Below are 27248 nucleotides of genomic sequence, written 5' to 3'. Positions count from 1 at the left end.
AACCTTGTTTCACTCCTGATCTTACTAGGAAAGGTTCCAGTTTATCCCCATTACATATGATGCTTACTGATGGTTTTAAATAGATGCTACTGATTATTTTAAGGAAAAGTCCATTCCTATACTCTCAAGTGTTTTTTTTTAATAGGAATGGATGTTGGATTTTATCAAATGCTTTTTCTGCATCTATTGAGATGATCATATTGTTTTTATTAATTTGGTTATTGATATAATTGATTATTTTACTAGTTTTCATAATATTATACTAATAGTTTTCCTAATATTAAACCAGCCCTGCATTCTTGATATAAATCCTACTTGGCCATGGTGATTAGCCACAATATTCCTTGGAGTTTTTATTTTAGAGTCTCTTTCAGAAGGTGTTCGATGAATTCTTTCAATGCCTATTTTACCTTCTGCTTCTATTATATCTGGGCAGTTCTCTTTGATGACTTCCTGTAAAATAGAATCTAGGTTCTTTTTTTTCATCATAATTTTCAGGAAGTCAAATAATCCTCAGATTATCTTTCCTAGATCTATTTTCCAGGTCTGTTGCTTTTCCAAGTAGATATTTAACACTTTTTCTATTTTTTCATTTTTTTGGTTTTGCTTGAGTGATACTTGATGTCTCAACAAATCATTCATTTCTATTGTTCAGTTCTGATTTTTTATGAGTTATTTTCTTCATTAGCTTTTTTTACTTCTTTTTGTATATAGTTATTTTCCTCATTAGCTTTTTAAATTTCTTTTTGTATGTGTCCAATTGGGTTTTTAAATGAGTTGTTTTGCTCTATGGAAATTTTTTCCATTTCACTAATTTTTTTTTTTTTTACTGAATTATTTTCTTTTTCCATTTTATCAAAATTTTCTTTAAGTGCATTATATGCCTTTTCTGTACTTTCTTGCAGAGTTTCTCTTTCCTTTCTCAATTTTTCTTCTAGCTCTCTTTAAGATTCTTTATAATTTCTTCTAGGAGAGCCTTGTGTGATGGGGATCAGGTTACATCTCCCTTTGGGGTTTTGTCTGGAGATTGTCTGCTATTAGTCTCCTTGGAGTTAAAAACCTGCTCTCTTTCTGTATAGAAGCTATTGATAGTCCATTTGATTTTTTACTCATTTTTTTTTAAAGCCTGTAGGGTCTGCCTTCAGAGCAAGGAGAGCACCAGCTTCCTCTGCAGAGCAGGGATAGATATATGGACAGTAGCTGTCCTGCAAACAGGTAGCTAAGAGTGGCTGAGCTGTGGAAGTACCCTGAGAAGAGTCTTGCAGCAGAAGTGTCTCTGTCCTGGGAAGAGCCCTGTTACTGTGGATTTGTGGCTGCCCCAACAGATCCTCCCTGCTATGCAGATTTGTGGCTGCCCTGGGCAAAAGCTCTGCGCTGCAGAATAGGGCTGCACAGCTATACTGTGGTCTGTGCTGAGTCATTTCCGATTTTGGGTGAGTGTAGCCAGATCTGTTAGATTCTGGCATTTTTTGGAGTACACGCTACCTTTGGCTTTAACTTTTCTGCTGATCTATTGCTTTGCAACTAAAGCAGAGTAGCCAACCTGTGGTAGAGACCTCCCTATAGATTTTCTACCCATGGAGACCACTCCTGCCCCTGTCCACTCAGTGTGCTAGTCTCCCTCCTTGAGTTAGCCTACTCCCACCAATCAGGGCGATCTTTTCTGGTGATCTTCCAGATTATCTTTATCTGGAAATCTGTTGTACTCCCAATATTTGTGGATTTTACCAGTCAAGCACTATTTCTAAGTCTGAATTTAGTAATTAGTAGTGAGGGTAGAAGAGGAGCTTAGAATGAAGCATGTATCTTCTCTGCCATCTTGGCTCCGCCTTCTTTATTTTTTCTTCTTAACCCTCAAATTCAACCAGTTGCCAAATTTTTTGCTTCTACCTCCATAATGTCTTCCATCAGTCCTTTTCCTCACACAATCTTTATTCTGGGTTCATATTGAATTTAGTTCAATTTTAACTAGATGTTGCACTTTCCCCTCAGGTGAGCTTAATTGTGAAGCCATGATTGAGTTGTACATTGTGTCTTGAAGATCTACTTTCCCTGTACTCTTAATTTTCATCTTTAGAAGGATCTCATCTTCTTTCCTAGTTCTATTTGCTTCTGCTCTTAGGAAGCGCACTCTGCTGTCAACTCTTCTCATCAGACCAAATCATAAAGACTTGGACATGCATAAACACTTCTTCCTTCCTTCCTTCCTTCCTTCCTTCCTTCCTTCCTTCCTTCCTTCCTTCCTTCCTTCCTTCCTTCCTTCCTTCCTTCCTTCCTTCCTTCCTTCCTTCCTTCCTTCCTTCCTTCCTTCCTTTCCTTCCTTCCTTCCTTCCTTCCTTCCTTTCCTTCCTTCCTTCCTTCCTTCCTTCCTTCCTTCCTTCCTTCCTTCCTTCTTTCCTTTCCTTCCTTCCTTCCTTCCTTCCTTCCTTCCTTCCTTCCTTCCTTCCTTCCTTCCTTCCTTCCTTCCTTCCTTCCTTCCTTCCTTCCTTCCTTCCTTCCTTCCTTCCTTCCTTCCTTCCTTCCTTCCTTCCTTCCTTCCTTCCTTCCTTCCTTCCTTCCTTCCCTCCCTCCCTTCCTTTAAGGGCCAAGGCAATTGGAATTAAGTGACTTGCCCAGAGTCACATTGCTAGTAAGTGTTGTGTCTGTCTGAGGCTGGATTTGAAATCAGACTAGTATTCTATCCACTGTGCCCTTAGACTATTTCAATAGTCTCCAAATTGGTCTTCCTCCCCTCTCAAATCTATAGTTCACACAGCTAAAGCTAAAAGGGAATCAATGATCATTTATCAAGCCCTTTTCAAGACTAGTAGTTCTGAAACTTTTATTCTCATTATCTTTATACTATTAAAATTGAGTTTATGTGGATTATATTTATAGATATTTACTATAATAGAAAGAAAAACTAATAGTGAATTTGTAGACCCCCCTGAATGGGTTTCAGATACCCTCCAGGATTCCCTGGACTATACTTTAAGAATCACTGGGCTATATCACTGATCTAAGCATCTCACTCTATGCTCAAAAATATTCATTGATTCTCCACTGCCTTGAGGGAAAAAATTATGCACTATAGTACTCAGTCTGACTCTTACCTTCCTTTTCAGGCTTATTTTATATTACTTTCTTTATTCCAACTTCTCCATATATGACATTTCAGCTCCTGCCTCTCTCTCTCTCTTTTTTTTTTTTTTTTAACAAAATCATTTTCATTTTTGAAAAACATTCTATTTCATAAAATCATCTTTAATTTTCTTCAAAGCACATTTCAAGTTGTTGTTTACTTGTTTTCAGTCTTGGTCTGACTCTACTGCTGGAACTCTGTCTTCCCAGAAATCAGCCGGAGTCAGGATCACTAAATGTCTTCTTGATCTTTTACAGTCAAGGTCAAGGGTTAGGTCTAGCAATCTCACACACACCTGCCTCCCTCAAACGCCAGGACAAACCGACTCAGCCTCTGCATCTCAATTTCCTCTTCCTCCTCCTCCTCCCACACATGTCACTTCCCCCTCTTTGTCCCACCAATCAAGTCAGCACAGAACAGCTGGGGAGGGTCAACCTTCAAACAAGTTAATAGGGAGCTATCCAATTGGCAATTAGTCTCACATGCTTCATTATCCAAGTGCATTGCTCAGTTCTAGTTCTTTACACTCTACCTCATTTGGGGTTTTCTTGGCAAAGATACTAGTAGTTATTTTCTTCAGCTAATTTTACAGATGAGAAAAGTGAGGCAAATGGGGTTAAGTGATTTGCCCAGGGTCACACAGCTACTGTCTGAGATGAGAGTCAGCCTTCCTGATTTCAGGCCAGACACTCTATCCTTTGAGCCATTTAACTACTCCACACCTTAGATGCCATTTTTTAGATGAAACCTCTCTTAACCACCTCCTACTTTGCCCACTTCAGCACTTTCTTATTTTTGCTTGTGTTGTTATTGTACATGTTGTATTCTCCAGGTTCCTAAAATTTTGTGTCTTTTTGTCATGCTGATAAAACCTATGTCTGCCTTCTCAGAATAATATATTTAAATGTATAAAATAAAATATGGAAGATTATAAGGAGAAACAATTACATTGAAACACAATTAGCAAAATGTTTAAAAGGAAAAGTTCCTCTTCTGCACTAGGACACAAACTCCTTGAAGACAGAGGCAATTTTATTTTCACCTGTGCCACCTAGCTGACTCTCCTGATATGTATGCTTAATGAATCCTTGTGAAATTGAATTTTAATATATCATAAGTTGCTTAGCCATTCCTTGCAGAGAGGAAATAGTACTTACTTAATTTATTTAATTTTAAAAATAATACTTAATTTAGAATCAGAAGTGCTACATTTGAATCTCAACTCTACCACTTATTATCTATTGTGTCTTTGGGCAAATCACTTTACCTCTGGACATCGTGTTTCATGTATAAAACAAGAGGGTCAGGCTAGATGACATCTCAGGAACATTTCGGTTCTAAATCTATTAATCTATGAGATCTTATTATTGAGCATTTCAATTATTCATTTATTTACTATTATAGATAGTGCTATGTATAACATAAGATAATGAAATAAAACGATTTAAAATATACAAATAAATTTATAAATAGCCTTTCCTCATTCTTAATTCATCATTCAGTCACCAAAGTGACAAGTCTGGTTATCCTTTCTTACTCCCCTCAACAAAACAAAGCCAACCTTCCAATGGCAGACTTAGTAATTCATCCTTCAGAATCTAATATAGATTCCTCTATTTTACATTTAAATTTTGTCACAAGCCAGCACCTTCCTATTTTTCTCAAAATCAAATGAGATAGTATTTATAAAGCTTGGCACATAATAGATGCAATACAACTGCTTATTATTTCCTTTTCTCTTTTCTATCCTTTATAGTCTTTTTACATGTTTCTCTTCTCCATATATTTTGCAAACCAGCCTAATTAGTGCTTGCTGTTATACAAATTCCTAAACATTATTTAGTCTCCATGTCTTTAGCTGGTTGAAATTTTCTCATTTCCACTGCTTGAAATTCCTGACTTTCTATCAAGACTCAACTCAAACTCCAGCTTATCCACTAAGCTCTTCTAACCCCCAAGTCCCTCCCCAAACCTTGTAATTATATATATATATATATATATATATATATATATATATATATATATATATATATATACACACATATATATGTATATATACACATATATATGTTTGTATGTATACATACACACACATATATATACATACATATATTTAATAAAATTATATTTATAGTTTTATATGTACATGGCAGCTAGGTGCCTGAATGGAGAGAGTACTGGTCTTGGAGTCAGGAAAATCTCAGTGAAAATGCTGCTTCAGATACTCATAAGCTGTGTGACACTGGGGAACAAGCCACTTAACCTACCTTAGCTTCAGTTTTCATGGTTGTGAAATGGGGATAATAATTTACATTTTACAGGGTTTGAGGTTCAGATGGGATAATATATGTTAAAGTATATTATAAATCTTAAAAGAGTTACACAAATGCTAGCTTTCATTATTATAGCCTCCATTAAAATACCTGATTGTTTAGAGGCGCTTGCGATTTGCTGATTATTATATCCCTAGTTTTCAACAAGGGCATCCTGGTGGCTCAGAAGATAGATAAATGCCAGGCCTGAAGTCAGGAAGACCTACATTAAATCTGGCCTTGGACATTTCCTCATTCTGTGACTCTGGGCAAGTCATTTAAACGCCATTGCCCTTGGTTTCCTTAACTGTAAAATGAGGTGGAGAAGGAAATTGAAAACGACTCCAGTATTTTGCCAAATAAATCCCAAATGAGGTCATGAAGAATTAGATATTCCCGAAAAATGATTAACAACAACAAAATATTCAACATAATTCCTGGTACATAAGTACTTAGTAAATGCTTATTGATTGAATAATTCTCTGAAATCTTTATACAAATGATTTTTTCATTTTCATTTTATATAATTGATATTAAGACTCATGGCAGATGATAAAATTTCTATGAATTCCTCCTCACTGTAAAGTGAGGGGATCCCATTGGATTAGGTTTTTAAGATTCTTGCCAATTTCTCACCTAAGATTTCTAAAGGGTGAGACAATGACAAACACGTATGGTATCAATTATACTTGAAGGAGTGGGAAAAATATGCAAAGCTTACCGAATGGTTCCTGCATCTCTAGATTTCCTCCCCTCTGCTATATTTGAGATATAATCTCAAGGGAAATAGCCCCTGACAGCTGTTTCCCTTAGACACCTGCCCTTAGAATGATTCTGTTTCAGATCCTTCTGGGGAACATTGCTTAGTCGGGACCTAGATTTAAAAAGGAAATAATTTATTGCTTCAGGGCATGTCAGTGTTAATGACTGGAGAAGATTCAAGGGTATATTTAAATGCCATCTCCTTGAATCTTCTCTGGCTCTGGAAAACACCAAACATGAAAGAGAAGAGTTATCAGTTATATTCATAGGACTGTTCCAAGGCCAATTAAGAGGTAGACAGGTTACCCTTGATGTCTAACAAGATGTCTTCCATGTACATATTAAAATTATATGAAATTTCTTGCAAGATAAAACAGTAGAAATCTTCATGATCTTCTAATTATTATTGTAATACCGCCTTTGTTTTGCTCCCTCAATTGTATTTGTAGATTAGGTCTCAATTGCATTGTTGCTATTCTTAAGTTCTAAGATATAGAAACTACCATTATTCATATTATCATCATCACTACCGACCACCATTACCACCATCACCATGATCACTCCTGAATCTCCACTGGTGTCTTTCCTATTAACAATCAATTGATAAGTAAAAATTAGCTGTATGCATAAGCTATATGGCATAGTATGGACAGTATCTACAGGAAATTCTCCAAATTATCCTAGTGTACTTAACTTCAAATACACTTAGAAAATAATGATGGTGTGGTATACATGTAGGGAATATATGTAGAAATGGAAACTCACAACTCTGATAAAAGCAGGGTCTAGAAGAAGAAATCCTTTTTTGTAGATCTCTCAATTTCCAGGGCTATCTCTGCCTTGATTCTAAAGCTAAAGGAAATGGGAGGGAGCTGAGGGGGAACTGTATAGTAGTTAGAAAATTGAACAGTGGCACATTGGTTTCTCCCTGAACAAAAAAGCTCATATTTTTTCAAGTCAATATTTTTTTAGTAAAGAAAAGGAGCACAATATAGTAGACATGCATCTGTGGAATCCAGATGATTTGCCTTGGACAAAGCTTATGACTAAAAGCAAACACTTAACCACTCCCTGTCCCATGCACCTTGATAAAATTAATAAGTTATAGATGAGCTGACAATTTGTGCCTTTTGAGGAGTATCCACACCAGGAGTTCCTCATTCTGATAAAATTGCAGGCCCAGACTTCAAAAATTCTTTTGATAATGTTATATGACTTTGAGTCATGGAATATTGTAGTATCTAAAGAGTTAAAATTAAGTCTCACTTAAAGGAGAGTAGAGGCATGAAGAGCATTAATAGGCTGCAACATCCTATAATTAAAGAATGATATAGTAGGAGTGATATAAAGGCCAAGAGAAATATGTGACAGAAAAAGGGACTGAAGTGCTCATGTAGTGAGGGGGAGGGAAAATTGATGGACAACTTGAGTGCTTTACTGATATCCAAAGCAATTTTAAGATCTAAAGGAAGCTCCTCAGTATGTTGAGTAGACTCCCAGCTTACAGTTTAATTAAATATACTAATAATGATTATTCCTAGCATTTATATAGAGCTTTAACATTTGCAAAGCACTTTACAGATTTATTTTATTCTCATAACAGTTCTGGGAGGTGGGTGATATTATTATTCCTATGTTAGAATTGAGAAAACTGAAGTTAACAAAAGCTAAGTGACCTGGTCAGTGTTACACAGCTAATAAGTGTTTGAGAAAGGATTTTAACTAAGGTTTTCTAGACTTTGGGAAGGAGAGGAGACAGTTGTATCCACTGCACCACCTTAATATCTTAGAGAATAAAATATACATAATAAAAAAGTGACAACATATATTAAGATAAGCTGTATAAAAAAGGTACGACACCGGTGTCAGTAACTTAGGTCTTTGTGGGAAGTATTCATAGAGTGGATAATAATGTATATAACTGTATGTAACTGGTTCAAAATAGGCATTTATAAGAAGGCAGCTTGGTGGAACAGTGGTTAGATTCCCGGGCCTGAAGTCAGGAAAACTCATCTTCCTGAGCTGAAATACAGCCTCAAACACTTATTGACTGTGTGATCCTGAGCAGTTCACTTTACCCTGTTTTCCTCAATTTTCTCTTCTGTAAATTAGGTGGAGAAGGAAACAGTAAAACACTTCAGTGTCTTTGCCAAGAAAACCCCAAATGGGATCACAAAGATTTGGACACAGCTGAAAACAATAGCCACCATTTTTATATTTATAAATAATGCTTTTCTTTCTCTTTCTGCTTTCTTGCTTTCTTTCTTCCTTCTTCTCTCCTTCCCTCCCTTTATTTCCTCCTCCCTCTCCCTCCTTTCCTTCCTTCCTCCTTTCCTTCCTTCCTTCTTTCCTCCCTCTCTTCCCCCCTTCCTTCCTTCCTTATCTCATAATCAATTTACATAACTGATTCTGCCAATATGGCTTTGTAACACTTCAAATAAGACTTTCCATAATTCATTTTTTCTTTATTTTGATTGTTTTTTATGTGCATGATTGCTTTCTACATCTCTATAAAATCTTTGCGAGGGTGACATGCACCCACTGAGCATATTCTTGATAAAAACCTGAGAAGGGAACCAACAGACTTTCCCAGACAATTTTTTCAAATGTTGTGGTAACATTGAGGAAGCTAATGGATAATGTTATATATACCTGATAAATACTTGAGAGCCATATAGAGAGCTTGTCACTGCCGACCCCAGGGATTTATAATTCATTTCTTCTGATGGTTTTTTTTTCAATATTTACTTATAACTTCCTCTTATTTAAACTGTCACTCAGTGGGTCTATAAGAGAAAGAAAGCTTCAGAGCATTTTTTAAAGAGTAGACTTGCTACTTAACACCAAAGCATTTTAGCAGCCAAATGGAAACCAACCTCATAGTCACAGTAGTGGGAAAGAGCTGTGAGTTTAAGGATTACATTTGGCAGCAAAGTGCTTATATTTTTAGTGTTTCCGTATAGAGTTGGGTTCATGTAAAATTTTATTCCCCAAGCTATTGATAGCTGCAAAGCCTTGGTGGACAGGTTTCATGTCTGAGGCTTGTCACTTCCTTCTTTATGAATTGAAGCTATTAATACTCTTTCTTTTAATTTTACTAAGCCCCCTAAATGGAAGGAACTTTATTTTTTCCCTTTACTTTTCCTTCTCTTAACTCTGTCTCTGTCTCTGGCATTTTCTGTCTCTCTGTCTGTCTCTGTCTCTGTCTCTCTATCTCTGTCTCTGTCTCTCTGTCTCTGTCTCTCTCTCTGTTTCTGTCTCTCTCTGTCTCTGTCTCTCTCTGTTTTCTCTGTCTCTGTTTCTCTCCCTGTCCCTCTCTTTCCCCTTCTCCTCCTTCCTCCCCCCCTTTGTTTCTCTCTCTCTCTGTTTCTTTGTTTCTGTTTCACTACAAATAAATAACATTTTGTTCTATTGCTCCTTAGTAGTTGATACTTTCTTTCTACTTGGATCATTAGTATGACTCCATAAAATACAGGTTTTAATTTTAGGGGGAATTGTGTACCATTTTGTAGTGGACCAGGATTATACCAGAGAAACCTGAGAGCAGCTCATGTTACTAAGAAAATTGTGTCTGTTACCAGAAAGTGGATAGCTATATGCCATCTGGGGATCAATCAAGTTTCTTCTTAGCTAAATCTCTTAGTGTTCTTGTGAAAAAACTAGAGTGATTTTTATATGGAGCTCTGAAGTAGACAATCTTTTTAGTCTGAGCATTGGGCAACAGTGACTTGGAGAAAATGGTTATAGGCTAGGACTAGGAGAGTGAGTGAAAGCAGTTATTAGGAACAGTGGCAGCTACTTGTCAAGAGGGAGACAAAGTTTATAGGTTTGCTTTTATAAATAGAAACAGATTTTGTATAACAAAAAACAATTACTTCTAAAATAAACATAAAACATTTTTGGTAGTTAGTATGCCAGCTAAAGGTATAACATCCTGAAACTATAGAGGCCATATGTATAAGAATAATAATTCCCCAGTGTAACAATGATCTACTGATATGAAAGGACAAGTTATGAACGAGAAAATAATAACCAAATGAAACCAATGCTTATATTTTCTAATAATCAAAGCATTATGAACCCAAGCAGCTTTATGATACTTACTGTTCATTCATGAAAATGGAATTTATAAAATCCAGTGTTGATAGGAATATAGAGAGACAGGTGTATTATATACTGCTTTGTTAAAGGAACTATTTATTTGTAGTCATTTTGGAGAGTAACAGAAACAATATGTCTAGTCACAAAACTTACCTATTAGTCTTCTGTGAAAATTCTAACCCCTCAAAATCATAAAATGGGAAAAAGAAACTATTTGCATCAAAATATTAATTACTGGGGCAGCTAGGTGGCGCAGTGGATAGAGAACCAGCCTTGAATTCAGGAGGACCCGAGTTCAAATCTGGTCTCAGACACTTAACACTTCCTAGCTGAGTGACCCTGGGCAAGTCACTCAACCCCAGCCTCAGGGGGGGAATATATATATGTATGTATATATGTATGTATATATATATATTTATTACCATGCTATTCAATGTGGCAAAAATAGAATCGACTTACACTCCAATAATAGAAGACTCACTGAATAAATTATAGTATGCTAATATATTGGTCAGGGCAGCTAGTTGTACAGTAGATAGAGTACTGGGCTTGACCTCAGGAAAATTCATCTTGAGTTAAAATCTGGTCTCAGACACTTGCTTGCTATGAGACCCTGGGTAAATCACATAACCCTGTTTACTCATCTGTAAAACAGATGGAGAAGAGAAAAGCAAATCACTCCAGTATCCTTGCCAAGAAACCCCTAAATGGAGTCACAAAAAAATCATTCACAACTGAAACAATTGAACAACAAAATGTACTGGAAGTTTATAGTCCTGTGAAAAATGATCAATGAGAATGGCAGAATAGATAGAGAGAAAACTAGCTTAACCTCTTGTTGGCCCAAATAACTTTCTTAAGATGAAATACAAAAACAAAAGATAAATGGAAAGATATAAAAAACATGGACAGACAATTAAGGGACTGTTTGATTGGTATAGTGAGCTAATACAGGCTGACACCTTCTCAACTTCATTTTATCATAGAGTTGCTTGGAGTACTTAAAGACTTGCTTAGAATTGTATATATTCAGAGGGAAGTCTACCTCTTATGTTTTCCTGGCATGGAGGAAGCCACCTAATTATACTCTATACTATTTTGCCTTTAATGATTCAAGTCAATCAGAATTTATTTATTTTATAGTAGCTTTTTATTTTTCAAAATACATGCAAAGATAGTTTTCAACATTCACCCTTGCAAAACCTTGTGTTCCAAAATTTTCTCCCTCCCTTCTCCCCACCACTCTCCCACGCAGCAAGTAAGCTAACATATATTAAATATGGTCAATTCTTCTAAACATATTTCCACATTTATCATGCTGCACGAGAAAAATCAGATCAAAAAGGAGAAAAAATGAGAAAGGAAAAATCAAGCAAAATCAAGCAATCACAGCAAAAAGGATGAAATACTATGTTGTGATCCACATTTGGTTTCCATGTCTTCTTTCTGAATGCAGATGGCTCTCTCCATCACAAGCCTATTGTTGACCCGAATCACTTCATTGCTGAAAAGAGCCAAGTCCATCACCATTGATTATCATATAAATCTCATTGTTGCTCTATACAATGTTCTCTTGGATCTACTCAACTTCACTCAGCATCAGTTCATTCAAGTCTCTCCAGGTCTTAACCAGAATTTAGATACAGAGTGAAATCAGCAAACCAAAACTATATACACAATGATTATGATCATATGAAGGAAAGAAAGAAAAAGAAGGACCCAGGGAGATTATAATTATATTTAAGTATTTAAAAAGATGTCATATAGAAGAGTAATAAGTTTTGTTCATTTTAATCTGAGAGGATGGAACCAGGAATAATGGATGAGAATTGCAAATGAACTAATTTAGGCTTGATAATTGGGAATTTTCCTAATGTTTAGAATTAGGAAATAGAACAGATTTCTCTTTGGAAAATAATGGGTTCATTCTCCTTACTGGAGATCTTTAAACAGAGCCTACATAATCATTTCTCAGCTATATTATAATGGACATTTCTTTCAGATAAGGATTGGTCTAGGAGACCCTGAGGTCCCTTTCAAAGCTGAAGTTCTATATTTCTGTGAAAAAAGCAAGGAAGCTAAAAGTGGACAAGGTGATAGAACTTCTAGAAAGCCTAGAGAGAAATAAAGAGCAAATATATAGAATGGGAGATTTGGAGTGGGAAGGGTGCTTTACAGACCACTGAGTCCAATCTCCTCAATTTATTGATGAGAAAATTAAGGAATAGAAAAATAAAATGACTTAACTAAGTTCATACAGCTGTCACATGTTTGAAGCAAGATTTGTACCAAGAGTCTCCTGACTCCTTATGATAATATCCTCCCATCCATTATAAAATATAGATTTAGAGTTAAGATTTGTTCTTTGACTATTTATTTGATTGCCATTGTTGGTGGCTATGAATTTTATAATAAAGGTTAATTAAATCAGGAATGTTAAGGTGGTTTTGTAGTTCACAATTGTGGAAATAATAGCTAAACTAAAAAATAAATCCAGATAAATCTCAAAAATATTACATCTTCCTTATGTCATCAGCGCCCACAGCCATGATAGTTTCTAGCACTTTTTCCAGCTTCAATATTTTGATTAACAGCAATACTTCCATAAGAAAATGAGTATTTTCCTTTCTTTTAATAGTCATTATTTCTTTATGTAGATTTCATGTTTCTAAGATTTTCTATAAGGATGAAATTCGTGTGCAGACTATTAAAGAAATTAGGCCAGAACATGGAGAAATGTACTAGAATTTTGCAGGAGTTGATCATTTTATAAGTCTAAAAACGCCTGTTCTATATTAATTTATATTAACAAAAGTAACTCAAGTCTTGCAAGTATCTGGTATTACTCTTAACAGTAAGGTCAGTACTATTAGCTGTACTGGTTGCTGCATTATATTGCCTCAGCTGACTGCCCAGTTCGTATTCCCCATCCTAGGAGCCGGGGTCAGAGAGGATGTGTATCTGATCTGGAGAGAGCTGGAAGAAGCTCGGAATACACTGGCACAGCTCCAGAAGGTTGTTGATGATTCCACGAAGCCTGAAGGTTCAGGAGGCCGCTGTGGTAGGTGGTGTTTGTGGCTACTTGTGGAACCAACAAATGAATCAATGAAACAACACCCTTTTTACACATCCAAATTTGACAAGACTAGGGGAATCAAGCTGCTTGTGAGCTAAACTGCTTATATGGTAATTTTTTTAATTTAGTAAAGAAAGAATTCATCCTTCATATGTATAATCAATATCAAATTGCTTGACTTCTCAGGGAAGAGGGAGAAGCAAGAGGAAGGGAGAGAATTTGAAAGTCAAAAAATTTTGAAATGATTGTAAATTTCTTTTTTGCATGTAATTGGGAAATATTTAATTGAAAAAAAATAATTAAAAATGAAAGCAAATCAAAAAGAGTATCAGCCCTAAACATGGGTTTCATCACTTGCTGGATACTTCCAGGAGGGATTCTTTCAAGCTTTATGGAGTGTTTGTGCTTGCACACAAGGGCTTAGAGCATTTATTATGTGCTCTAATATTCAGTGTCATGGTATGTAAAGCTAACCCTATAGGAAATATGACATTTCCAGCTTCTATCTGGTTTTTTTTTAAAGACTTCTTAGTTTAGTGATGAGCTCTCATACAAAGTTCTGGATATATCTATTTCTGCTTTGGGATTCCAACCTATTCTCCAGAAAGGATCTGATAAATTGATTCATACTGGGTTTTAAATGACTTAATATCATTTTTTCTGTAAATAAGAATGCCATTATAAAGCCTTAAGTCTCAGGAGCTTATTTCTTAATTATATGATCTCAAGAGAGGCAAAGTGATGAAATGGAAGACTAACTGGTTTTGAATTCCCTTTGCTACTTACTGCCTATGACACCTTGGGCAGTCTTTTTACCTCTCTCAGAATGGCTTTAGTTTCCTCATCTGATTCCTCTAATCTTTTAATTCTAAATTTGTGATTGCTACATCATTTTATCTAGGCAACTAGATGGCATAAAGTGCTATACTTGGAGTCAAATCCCACCTTGGATATTTCACTAGCTGTTTGAATTTGAAGTCACTTCAGGGCTCCTTGCCTTACTTTTCCTCATTTGTAAAATGGGGATAGTAATAGAACCTGCCTCACAAAGTAGTGTTGTGGGGATCAATTGGATTATACATATAGAACTCTGCAAATCTTTATATAAATGTTAACTATTATTATATAGTTATATAATAATGTTATATATTATGTATTAATTATTCTTCTTCTGCTTATTCATCTCTTTTCTTTTTCTTTTTGGTGAGGCAATTGGGGTTAAATAATTTGCTAGTAAATGAGATCTAGTTGCTAGTTGCTAGTAAAATAGATCACACAGCTAGTATCTGAGGCCAGATTTAAACTCAGTTCCTCTTGACACTCTATCCACTGCACCATCTAGCTGCCCTTGTTATTCTTCTGCAAAAGAGTTTCACAGTGCCTGGTTCATAGTAAATGCTTAATAGCTATCTACCTGCCAGTTTAAAGAAGGGATGGAATTCAAGGATCTCTGAGATCCCTGTCCACTGTGACATTCTATGATACATTATACTTTCTTGGCATTAGTAGGTAAGAGAATTTTTTTGTTTGTTTTATTTTGTCAGAGCCATTTTTATCTTCCATTTTTTGGGTGACTTTCCTGGGGTCACACAGCCAGTAAGTGTTAAATGTGTCTTGAATTCAGGTCTTTTTTTATTTTTTATTTTTTTACTTCAAGGCTGGTGGTCTATCCACTGTGCCATCTAGCTGCCTCATATCTTCTATTTTTAAAAAATAGAATAGTTTTAAATAAAATATATTTTTAAAAAGTATGTGCATACATGCTTCTACAGAGATGAAGTATTATAAAAACCCTATGCTTGCCAATTGTACTATATCCAAGGAAATCTCCAGGAAAGAAGTAAAAACTCATTTTAGGTGGGAGGTAGCTGGTCCTTCGTTCTCAAAGAGGACTATGACATTGGAGAGATGATGCTGTGATATGTCAGTGAATTGGATTTAAGTTAAGGAGGCTGTGCAAGGTCACCTGTCTCACTTTCCCCTCCAGAGCCATCTGAGTCCAGTGGCCAGATATAGGTCAGGAGGACTGGGGTGGCTCAGGATGCAGTGGGAAACCTTGGTCTTTTTAAGCAAAGATCTTTTAACAGGCTTCAGTTTGACTCAGGCCATGGATAGAGGACTAGAACTAGGAAGATTTGAGTTCAAACGCAGCCTTAGACTTTTAGTAGCTGTATGTCTCTGAGCAAGTCACTTAACTTGTTTTCATATTAGTTTCCTCATCTGTAAAATAGGGATAATAATAGCACCTCCTTCTAGAGTTTTTGTGAGGATCAAGTATGATGATAATTGTAAAGCTCTTAATACATGCCTTAACATAATAATGCTTTAAAAATGACAGCTATTATTGTTCTTATTCTTGTTATCTATGCTCGATTTTCTACCCGTGGGGACATGAATCAAACCTTTCTTCCTGTCATTTAAGCCAATTCCTTTTCCTATTTTTTCTTTGAAAGGCATAAGCAAATGGTGCCATTTCATAGGACTGCAGATTTAGGATTTTCCTAGAAAGAAGGAGACAGTTAATGACAGAAAGGTGGGAAATTCTCCCCAAAAGAAATGAGGTAAAGAGGGTACTATTCTACTGACTTTTGAAAAAAAAACAAAAACATATTATTAATAGCCCAAGTTACTTCCAGCACTTCTTACTCAAGCCCAAGTGACTTCAGTTTTAGATGTGGGCAGTGGTTGGAGAGAGAGAGAGTGAGCCATGATGTTCATGTAGTGACTAACCAATTTGTTTGATGTAATTTATTATTGAATTGGGCTGCCTTACTCAGTTTTAAAAACCTGAAACCTGTTTCTTTTTCTAAATGATATCAGCAGCACCTAAAAGGCATGAAATAGGATTGCTTATCCACTTAATCCACTTTTCCCTCTCACCAGTGAACCTAATGTAGTTATCTTAATTTTTTCCTTTATCTTAGAAAATGAAAGAATGGTCACATGAATGAATTACTCATACATAGCCTAGAAGATAGCTCGTGGTGTTGTGATGAATGAAGGCAATTTGCTGTTAAGATCTTCTTAAATTTAAGAAAAGGGATATGCCCTTTTGAGTACTTTTTCTTTGATTAGAGCAGGGGAAATTCAGGGCACAGGCTATATTTTAGATCTGTCAGTATATGATGGGTAGGGGGAAGGGGAGGGAAAGATGGGACAAAAGGGAGAGGGAAATGGAGGAGGAGAAAAGGGAGGGGGAGGAGAGAAACTCATTATAATTGAGGTTGAGGGTTACTTTAGACCAAAATTTTTTATATAAGGTTGTGGTTCCTGGAAACAAGCTCCAAGTTCATTTGGCTGAGACTTGAAGGTGGAGAAAATTAAGGAAATCTTATTGCAATGGGGGATAAGATGGTAGAGAAAAGGTGTCTTTTCTCAGAAAGCCTGCTACCCAGGAGAGGAAGGTGAAACTCAGGACTATCCTGGAGATTTGGTTATTATAGGATTGATATTATTTATATTGTCCTATCCCTGTGACATTATTAGGTTGACAAAAGGTGCTCAAGAGACTTATTTTCTTTGTCTAGAAATATTGTTTGGCTAAGTAAGTGTTTGTATGTATATAACACCCCCTCTCTCCTTCTGTCCTCTCTACTTCTCTCCCATCCCTCCCCTCTCCTCTACCCATCACACACTGGCAGATCTGAAATATGGACACATTGACCTGTGCCCTGAATTTCTCCTGTTCTACCAATGACTCCCTTACTCAAATAACACACATATACACACACAGACTCACATTCATGCATGGTTTTTTTTTATTAATTTTATAATTATACATTTTTGACAGTATATATGCATGAGTAATTTTTTTTATAACATTATCCCTTGTATTCATTTTTCCAGATTTTCCCCTCCCTCCCTCTACTCCCTTGCATGTTTTGCTAAACCGTATCTGAGTGTGTGAATATATAAGTGCTAAACTACATAAATATATATTTATATATAAAGCTAAACTACATAAATAGATATGTATACATGCATTTATTTTTCTATAATACACACAAATATTATGTGCAGAATACATATATACACAACACACTTGCTTATGTGTACACACACTACACATACATTTACATATACATATATAGGTAACATATGCACACGCATTTTAAATACATATCAATATTATATATGCATATATATGTACATATGCACACAATGCACTTGTATTTGTATACATATGGGTAACACAAATGTAATTATATATATATACGCACACATATTTTTATATATCTGTGCATATATTTGCACAATACACAATATACATTTTTAGGTGCATATATATACACTTATATTTGTATACATAAATATGTATACAAACACCTATATATTGCCATCCCTACTGATTGTAATTTTAGATTGCAATGATGGTCATATTGGATGGGACTGGTTCTAAAAGCTTTATGATAATGACCCACAAAGAAAACCTTCTGTGTGAAATCTTTCCCTCTTATTCTTCCTACTTCCTCAGAGGGATCATGAACATAAATTCCAATGCATTAACATATGCTGCCTTTGGATGCTCCCATAAACCATCATCCTTTGCCAGCTGTGTTTAAACTGTGTGGGGAATAGGGGTCAGAGAGGGTTGCACTTAAGTTCCCTTCCCTTCCTTGTCTCCCACCTTCCTTAATAAGCAAGTCTTATAATATTGGGGTTAGTTTCAATCAGAAATATTTCTCCAGGGGAAAAGCTCTGGCAGAGGGCCCATTATTTTTTTCAATCTACTCCACATAAGACTATCTCAAGGCTAAAGGTGAGGATTATTTAATGGAGACATTATTTGGACCATGGCCAGTTTTTGTCCACACATATCTGCTCACATAGCCGATTTAACCCTTTGGTAACACTTTTAACAAATGTACTAGGACTTTTATTTCTAAATCAGTATTGTCCCCAGGAATAGGGACCATACAGAGGCTTACCTGAGTTGGGAGAGATGTTTCTTGTCCGTTTGTTAGGTAACAAGAAAGAATTCATTATAATCCCCTCAAAGTTTTTTTGTTTTGTGGAAGTTTTATACTTATTATAATGATGTTGCTTTTACTGAAAACATTTTGTGGGGAACATCTTTGTTAGAAATGCTTAGATCTTTAGATTTAGAAATAAGATATCCTTGCTAGAATAGCTCAGTTTATGAGCCAGGTAAATAGTCATTATTTTGTAGTCATGCCATATTTTTTTTTAACAGATTACCAGAATTTGAGATTTAAAAGGAATTTCCAGGGTCTGTTTAGGCTAACGCTTATTCAAAAGAAATCCCTGTTTATAACATACTTGCCCGAAGTCCTCTAAGGAGAAAGAACTTTGGAAATGTGTCATCTGATTTAAGGACAACTCAAAATTTTCAAAAGGTTTTCTTGCTATCAATAATAAAATGGGCTCTTTGCAGTTTCCTCCCATTTTAAAATCATAACAATGGTACTTTATATATGTCATCTCACATGCTTCTCATGACAACCTCATAGGGTAAATAACAAGGGGTGTGTGTGTGTGTGTGTGTGTGTGTTGTTGTTGTTGTTGTTGTTGATATAATGGTAGCATCAGAAGGATAAATGTATTGCCTCCCCATACTTTGAAAAGACAATATTCATTTGGAAACTTAAGTTCTAGCATATTTAAAAAAACATGAATCTAACAATAGTTGCACCATAATAATAATAATAATAATAATAATATTTACATAGCATTTTAAGATTTGCAGAGTTTACAAATGTTATTTCATTTGCTCCTCCCAGTAGGAGGACCTTGTGAGGTAGATGCTATCATTAGCCAGGGACACTTTGATGGAATGGTGGAGGGAGTAGAAGAAAAGAGAGGACTTAATGTGTCTGGCTCAGTTTATTCCATTTGTTCGTTTATTAAATAAGGAGGTAAGGGTCAGGAGGATGTGATAGAAATTGGGAAAAAATGGTTTGAAACTGCTGCAGTTTCATGGATTATGATAATAGTCAATCACAGAAAAATTTTTAAAAATATTATTTGTAGCAACTAGGGTTCAGTGAAGATTAGATAATTTAAATGTCTCATGGACCAAGTTTATTATGTTTGTGTGACTTGCTCATTTGATTTTTTTGGGGGGGGGCAAAGATACTGAAATATTTGCTGTTTATTTCTCCAGATCATTTTACAGATGAGGAAACTGAGCCAAACAAGGTTAAGGGACTTGCCCAGAGTCATGCAACTTATAAATGTCTGAGGCCAGTTTTGAACTTGGTTTATACCTATCTTCTGAACCATCAAACAGGGAATTCAAAGGTTTAAGATAGCATAAAGTTGATATAATCATTCCTAGGGTCAAGAGCTAAAGAGAAGAAATGAGGTCATTGCTGAGATAATAAACAGAACAGGAAAAACAGAGATTGGGGGTTCAGTGAGAAGGAAAAATAACATTTAGTAGGAGGGACGTCAAGAGAAAGAAATGATGGGAGATCATGATCAAGAGAGGAGATCTGAGGTAATGATCACTGAGGTAGCAAAGTTATGATTGACAGTGATGGTGAGAGCTAAGCTGCAAAACTAGGGGGTGGTTGAGATGGAGTGAAATCATAGCTCATGGGAACTGAGCATGCACATTGAAATTTCTGGGTATGAAGGCAGGGGATTGGGTTGGAAAGAAAGATTATGAATCATGTCCTTAACTCCTGGATAAAAGAGGAAAAATGACTGAGTAATGCACTCAGTCAGGAAGTAATTGTCAAATTCTTTTTTTCTTTTTTTTCTTTTCAAATTCTTACTCTGTGCAGAACACTACACTAAACACTGGGTATACAGATATAAGCAGAAAGAAATGCAATCCCTGCCTCTAAGGAGTTTGCATTCTAATGGGGGGTTAAAGTTAAAAGAATGCTGAAAAGATGTTGGGGAGAGACATAGGGTACTTGCTTTGGAGGCATGAAAGAGCAGGGCTTTTTAAACTGACTGAACTTCTGCTCTGTTCCCAACTGGTACAACCCAAGCTGGTATAAGATGACATTCTCTTACATGTTGAACATATACTTGGCTCCTGTTTGGACGTCCTGGTTATCTGAATCCTTGGATGAAGTCATGGAAGTGAAAGGTCTGTTGTCTTAAATTACAGAAGTCTGAGGTAGTCATTTAAAAATCATTGGGTGATTTAGGGAAGAATAAGTAGGACATTTACACATGGCATAGGTTTTAGGATGAAGATAGTTCCAAATCTAGTCCCTGCAAAGGGCTAGAGATAGAATCTCAGCGTATATTCCCCGAGGTAGAGACCCAGGTATCCAGATAGATTGCAGATCTTAGAGTTAGTAAAACCTACATTCAAGCTTTCCCCCAATATATATTATGTAGTGACCTTGGACAATTGACTTAATCATTCATTTGCTCCCAGGTCATTCTCTTAACACTATAAATTACATAAAGAAAGTTTATTTGGATTGGTAGAGGGGGTTTCTGGATGAAATCATGAGTTTAGACCAAGGGGGAAAATCGGCAGAGTAAGTTTTGCCTCCATACTTGACATCCCACTGCCACCTACTTGGCTTTGTCATACAGTACCTTGAAGAAAGAGGGCTGACTTGTGGTATCATTTTCTCAGATCATTTGGTGACATCTGTGCTCAAGAGGAGGATTAACAAATCAAAAGGGCAAATGCCAGAGAGGGTGAGATTTTGGTGACCCAATCATACATTCTTGCATTTTCAAAGTTATTTCTCAGAGGAAAAGAAAAACACAACAACAATCCAACATTAATATCCAGGTCAATGGGGTAAAGCTACTGAGACTGAAGATTAAAGTTTCCTTTTGAAATACTACATATGAGGAGGTTTTATGGATTAGAATGCCAGAGATGCAATACATTTAACTTAGTATGTTCCAGTAAAACATCATATGATGAAAGGTACTAATCAAAATGTCAAGGCTAAAATTATGTGGAGGCCAACATTAACCAAAGGGATGGTAGTCAAAATAGAAAATCATAATAAATTCTAAGGAGCACTTAACACCCCATAACTTCATTATTTTTCTTTAAAATTTTATTAAAACATTTTTATTTAAAGTTTAGAATTCAAAATTCTATTCCTCTCTTCCTCCTTCTTGAAATGGTAAGCAATCAAATATGGGTTATACATGTACAATTTTGTAAAAACATTTTCATATTAATCATTTTGTATAAGAAGAGTGGAATTTAAAAAAAAGTGAAAGAAAGAAAATGGAAAATAGAATGTTCCAGTCTGTATTCAAGTAGTATCAGTTCTCTCTCGGGAAATAGATAGTATACTCCTACATTAGTCCTTTGGAATTGTCTTGTATCATTGTATTGCCGAGAATAGCTAAGTCATTCATAGTTCTTCACCATATAATATTGCTTTTCTTGTGTATAACATTCTCCTGTTTTCTGATCACTTCAGTATGCATCATCCTGCTTGTCATTTTATATAGCACAATAGTATTCTATTACAATCATATACTACAACTTTTTTTAGCCATTCCCCAACTGATGGACATTCCTTTGATTTTTTAAATTCTTAGCCATCACAAAAGGACATAAATAGGTCTTTTAACCTTTTCTTGGATGCCTTTGGGATATAGACCAAGCACTGGTTTTTGCTGTTTCAAAAGCTATGCATAAATTAAGACAACCTGAGTTATCACTTCATACATCTCCTATTGGTTAAAATGATAGGAAAATATAATGATAAAGCTTGGAGGAGATGTAGGAATATTAGGACACTAATGCATTGTTGGTGGAGTTGTAAGCTGATCCAGTCATTCTGTGGAACAATTTAGAACTATGCCCAAAGGGCTATCAAACTATATACACCCTTTGATCCAGCAGTCTCTCTACTGGGTCTATATCCCAAAGACATCCAAGAAAAGGGAAAAGGACCCACATGTGCAAAAATGTTTATTGCAGCCCTTTTTGTAATGGCAAGGAGCTGGATGCCTATCAGTTGGGGAATGGCTAATAAGTCAGGATTTATGAACATAATAAAATATTATTGTTCTATAAGAAATGACAAACAGGCTGACTTCAGAAAAGCCTGGAAAGATACATGAACTGATGCTAAGTGAAGTGAGTGAAACAAAAGAATTCTGCACACAGTAATAATAAAATTATGTGTTGATCAACTTTGATGGACTTGGCTTTTTTCAACAATGAAGTAATTCAAGATAATTCCAATAAACTTTTGTTGCTGTTTATTTATTTTTTACTTTTTATAATAGCTTTTTTATTTTTCAAAATACAGGCAAAGATAGTTTTCAATATTCACCCTTGCAAAAATTTGTGTTCCAAATTTTTCTTCCTATCTTCCCACTTCCCCCCTCCTCTAATCAGCAAGTAATTCAAAATAGGTTAAATGTGCAATTTTTCTAAACATATTTCCAAATTTATCATTCTGCACAAGAAAAATCAGATCAAAAGGAGTAAAAAAAGAAAAAATAAGCAAATAAAAAAAAAAGATGAAAATGTTATATTGTGATTCACATTCAGTCTCCACAGTTCTCTCACTGGATGCGAATGACTCTGTCACAAATCAGTTTCCATAAACTTGTGATGGAAATAGCCATCTGCATCTAGAGAGAGAACTGTGGAAACTGAATTTGTATCAAAGCATAATGTTTTCACCTTTGTTGTTTGTTTGTTTGCCTGTGTTTTTTTTTTCTTTCTCTTGTTTTTTTTTTCTTTTGATCTGTTTTTTCTTGCATAGCATGATGAATATGAAAATGTGTTTAGAAGAATTACATATGTTTAACTTATATTGGATTGTCTTAAGTGAAGAAGAGAGGGAAAGAAAAAAATTTGGAACACAAGGTTTAACAAAGTTGAATGTTGAAAAACTATCTTTGCATGTATTCAGAAAAATAAAAAAGCTATTAAAGCAAAACAAAACAAAACAAGCAAATCCCAAATCAAAAGGTATGGATCCACATCTTCAAAGCCTTTTGGGCATAGTGCCAAATTGCTCTCCAAAATGGTTGGATCAATTCACAATTTTACCAATAGTGTATTATGTGTACCACTTTTTCACATCCCCCCTAACATCCAACATTTTCCTTTTTTTTTTTTTTTTTTAATCACATCAGCCAATCTAATGGGTGTGAAATAGTATCTCAGAGTTGTTTTACTTTCTACTTCTCTAGTCAGTAGTGATTCAGAACATTTTATTATATGACTACAGTTAGATATGATGTGTTTGAAAATTTCCTGTTCATATTGTTTAACCATTTGTCATTTGGGAAATGACTTATTTTTTTATAAATTTATCTCAGTTCCCTATATATTTGAGAAATGAGGCCTTTATAAGAAATCATTGCAAAAATTTCTTCCTAGTTTTTTGCTTACTTTATGATTCTGATTGCATTGGTTTTATCTGTGCAAAAACTTTTTAATTTTATGTAATCAAAATTATCTTTTATGTTCTGTAATGCATTCTATATTCTTTGATCCTAAATTCTTTCCTTATAACAAAACTCACAGATAAACTATTCATTGCTCTCTTAATTTGCACATGGCATCACTCTTTAGGTATAAATTATGTACCCATTTTGACTTTATCTTGGCATAAGTATGAGATGTTGATCTATTCATAGTTTCTGCCATCATAGCTAAATTTTGAACCTTACAATTTAAAAATGTCAAAAATAGCCAAGTGGGGGTGATAGGAGATAAAAGAAATGGCAAATACTTGAATACTCCAAAGCAGACAAATAAAATAGTGGGTACTAGCTAACAAATACATCTCATGATAAATTTCTTCCCAGAAGAGTCTTGACCAGACATTTGTTTCTAAACATGCATTGCACAATGTACTAAATTCATTTCTCAGGGTTACAGAGCTCGTAAATGTCTGAGACAGGATTTAAGCCAGAACTTCTTGACTTCAGTGCTGTATATCCCATTCCATCTAGCTAGCTCTTTTTGAAGAAGAATGAGGATGAAAGGGAGCAGGAGGAGGAGGAAAAGAATGGGGAAGAAGGAGGATGAGAAGAAGGTATAGGAGGAGGAGGAAGGAAAGGAGAAAAGATAGATGGAGAAGGAAGAGGAAGAAAAGGAGGAGAAGAAAGAAAAACAGAAGGAAGAGGAGAAAAAGTAGAAGAGAGAGAGTAGAAGGATGAGAAGAGAAGAAGAAAAGGAAAATGAGGAAGAGGAGAAAGAAGAAAAAGACAAGGAAGAAGAGGGTGATAAAAAGGACAAAGGAAAGGAAGAGGAGGAGCAGAAGTAAGAGGAGATGGAGGAAAGAAAAGAAAGGAGGAGGAAGAGAAAAAGGAGAATGGAAGGAAGAAGAGAAGAAAGAGGAGGAGGAAAAGAATGAGGAAGAGAAGGAAGAGGAGAAAAAAAGACAAGGAAAAGGAAGAAGAGGAGGAGGAGAAAAAGAAGAAAAAAAGAATAGAGGAAGAAGGAAAAAGAGGATGATAATGACAATGATGATAACAAGCATATTTTAGGCATCTACTCTGTGCCAAGTACTGTATTTTAAATACTGCAAGTACAAAGAAAATCAAAACTATACAAAGATCCTGACCACAAGGATCTCAAATTCTAAACTAAACTAAACAGCAAAAAAAAAAGACAGACAAGATTACATAATTCAAATGGAAAGTAGTTTTAGAAAGAATGAACTAGCAGTGAGAAGGAACATATATGGCTGTATGATTCTAGGAAAATCATTAAAATCTCTCAGTGCCCCAAGAGATTCGAAGACTATTAATTTCAGAGATGTCCCTCAGCATTGACAGACAAGAATTTCTGAATTAGAGACTCTCAATACCAATGAATACACAGGTCCAGTTGTATCCCATCCATGCCTCCTATCTAACTCTGGGAGTTCCCTAAATTTCCTTAATGCTTGTCTCATTTGACATTCTGTTTTTCTGTTCCCCCTGTTTTACACCAAAGTTTCTTGAGTTGGTTTGCATTCAGTGTGCCTAAATTTAACCCTTCACTGTACCAGGACATCAGGCAATGTGACAACAGCAGTTATAAAGAGGATTGCCTTAATAACACTGTATGATTTAATTGACATTAGAAAGCCTTGCCTGGAAACTAGGCATTGACCCATACCTAACACCATATACCAAGATAAGGGAGAAATGGATTCATGATCTAGACATAAAGAATGATATTATAAATAAATTAGAAGAACATAGGATAGTTTACCTTTCAGACCTTTGGAGGAGGAAGGAATTTGTGACCAAAGAAGAATTAGAGATAATTATTAATCACAAAATAGATAATTTTGATTATATTAAGTTAAAAAGTTTTTGTACAAACAAAACTAATGCAGACAAGATTAGAAGGGAAGCAACAAACTGGGAAAACATTTTTACATTCAAAGGTTTTATAAAGGGCTCATTTTTAAAATATATAGAGAATTGACTCAAATTTGTAAGAATTTAAGCCATTCTCCAATGGATAAATGGTCAAAGAATATGAAGAGACAATTTTCAGATGAAGAAATTGAAACTATTCGTAGTCATATGAAAAGGTATTCCAAATCATTATTGATCAGAGAAATGCAAATTAAGGCAACTTTGAGATACCACTACACACTCTCAGATTGGCTAAAATTACAGGAAAAGATAATGATGAATGTTGGAGGGAATGTGGGAAAACTGGGACACTAATATATTGTTGGTGGAATTGTGAACAGATCCAACCATTCTGGAGAGAAATTTGGAAAAAGATATCAATCTGTGCATACCCCTTGATCCAGCAGTATTTCTTCTGGACCTACATATCCCAAAGAGATATTAAAGAAGGGAAAGGGACCCACATGTGGAAAAATGTTTGTGGCAGCCCTTTTTGTAGTGGCTAGAAAATGGAAATTGAATGGATGTCCAACAATTGGAGAATGGCTGAATAAATTGTGGTATATGAATGTTATAGAATATTGTTGTTCTATAAGAAATGGCCAACAGGATGATTTCAGAAAGGCCTGGAGAGTCTTATGATGAGAGAAATGAGCAAGACCAGGAGATTATTATATACTTCAACAACAATACTATATGATGATCAATTCTGATGGATGTGGCTCTCTTCAACAATGAGATGATTCAAACCAGTTCCAATTGTTCAGTGATGAAGAGAGTCATCTCTACCCAAAGAGAGGATCATGGGAGCTGAATGTGGACCACAATATATCATTTTCACTCTTTCTGTTGTTTGTGTGCATTTTATTTTCTTAGATTTTTTTAATTCTTTCTTGATCTGATTTTTCTTGTGCAGCAAGATAATTGTGTGAATATGTATACATATATTGTATTTAACATATATTTTAACATACTTAACATGTATTGGTCTACCTGCCATCTGGGGGAGGGGGAGGGGAAGGAGGGAAAAATTTGGAACAGAAGATTTTGCAAGAGTCAATGTTGAAAAATTACCCCATGCATATGTTTTGTAAATAAAAAGCTTTAATAAAATTAAAAAACAAACAAGCAAACAAAAGAAAGGCCTACCTGATATTAAAATAATGTTCCTACTTGTTTACTGTGACTTTATCCTACCCTCATCCGTGGTCCTAAACTTGAACTTCTCCATGAGCTTAGAGATGTTAGGTAGAGCAGTGGGTGAATCAAGCATTGGATGTAGATTCGGGAAAACCTGAATCCAGATCCAACCTTAGACATGGTTTGACCTTGGGCAAGTCACTTAACTTTTGTTTGTTTCAGTTTCCCCAAGTGTGAAATGGAAATAACAATAACATCTATTTGTCAAGACTGGTGTGAAGATCAAATGAGTAAGGCCTTTAGCATAGTACCTAGCACTATATAAATGGCGCTATATAAATGCTTATTATTTAAATAATAATTACTTAGATACATATTACTATTATTACTATCTTGCCAAATCCATTTACTTTTTCTCAGTCATCATTCTTTTTTTTTTTCTTTTTTTATT

The 27248-nt window shown here is 35.3% G+C and overlaps 1 protein-coding gene across 5 annotated transcripts in view; it reads left to right on the top strand.

Moving 5' to 3' along the window:
- VWA3B (von Willebrand factor A domain containing 3B) overlaps positions 1–27248 on the top strand; it is a 200918-nt gene that overhangs the window by 55710 nt on the left and 117960 nt on the right. For 4 of the 5 annotated variants that reach the window (XM_074300331.1, XM_074300333.1, XM_074300332.1 and 1 more), the window contains one exon: positions 13232–13357. The exons of the other annotated variant lie outside the window; for it this stretch is intronic. In XM_074300331.1, coding sequence (XP_074156432.1) covers positions 13232–13357 — 126 coding nt within the window. The remainder of the gene's footprint in view (positions 1–13231; positions 13358–27248) is intronic. 5 annotated transcript variants of the gene reach the window in all.

Source organism: Sminthopsis crassicaudata, chromosome 3 (assembly GCF_048593235.1).
Source record: "Sminthopsis crassicaudata isolate SCR6 chromosome 3, ASM4859323v1, whole genome shotgun sequence".
Classification (NCBI taxonomy): Eukaryota; Metazoa; Chordata; class Mammalia; order Dasyuromorphia; family Dasyuridae; genus Sminthopsis; species Sminthopsis crassicaudata.
The sequence above is the reverse complement of the archived record's forward strand: the minus strand, read 5'-3'. Positions and strand labels throughout refer to the sequence as shown.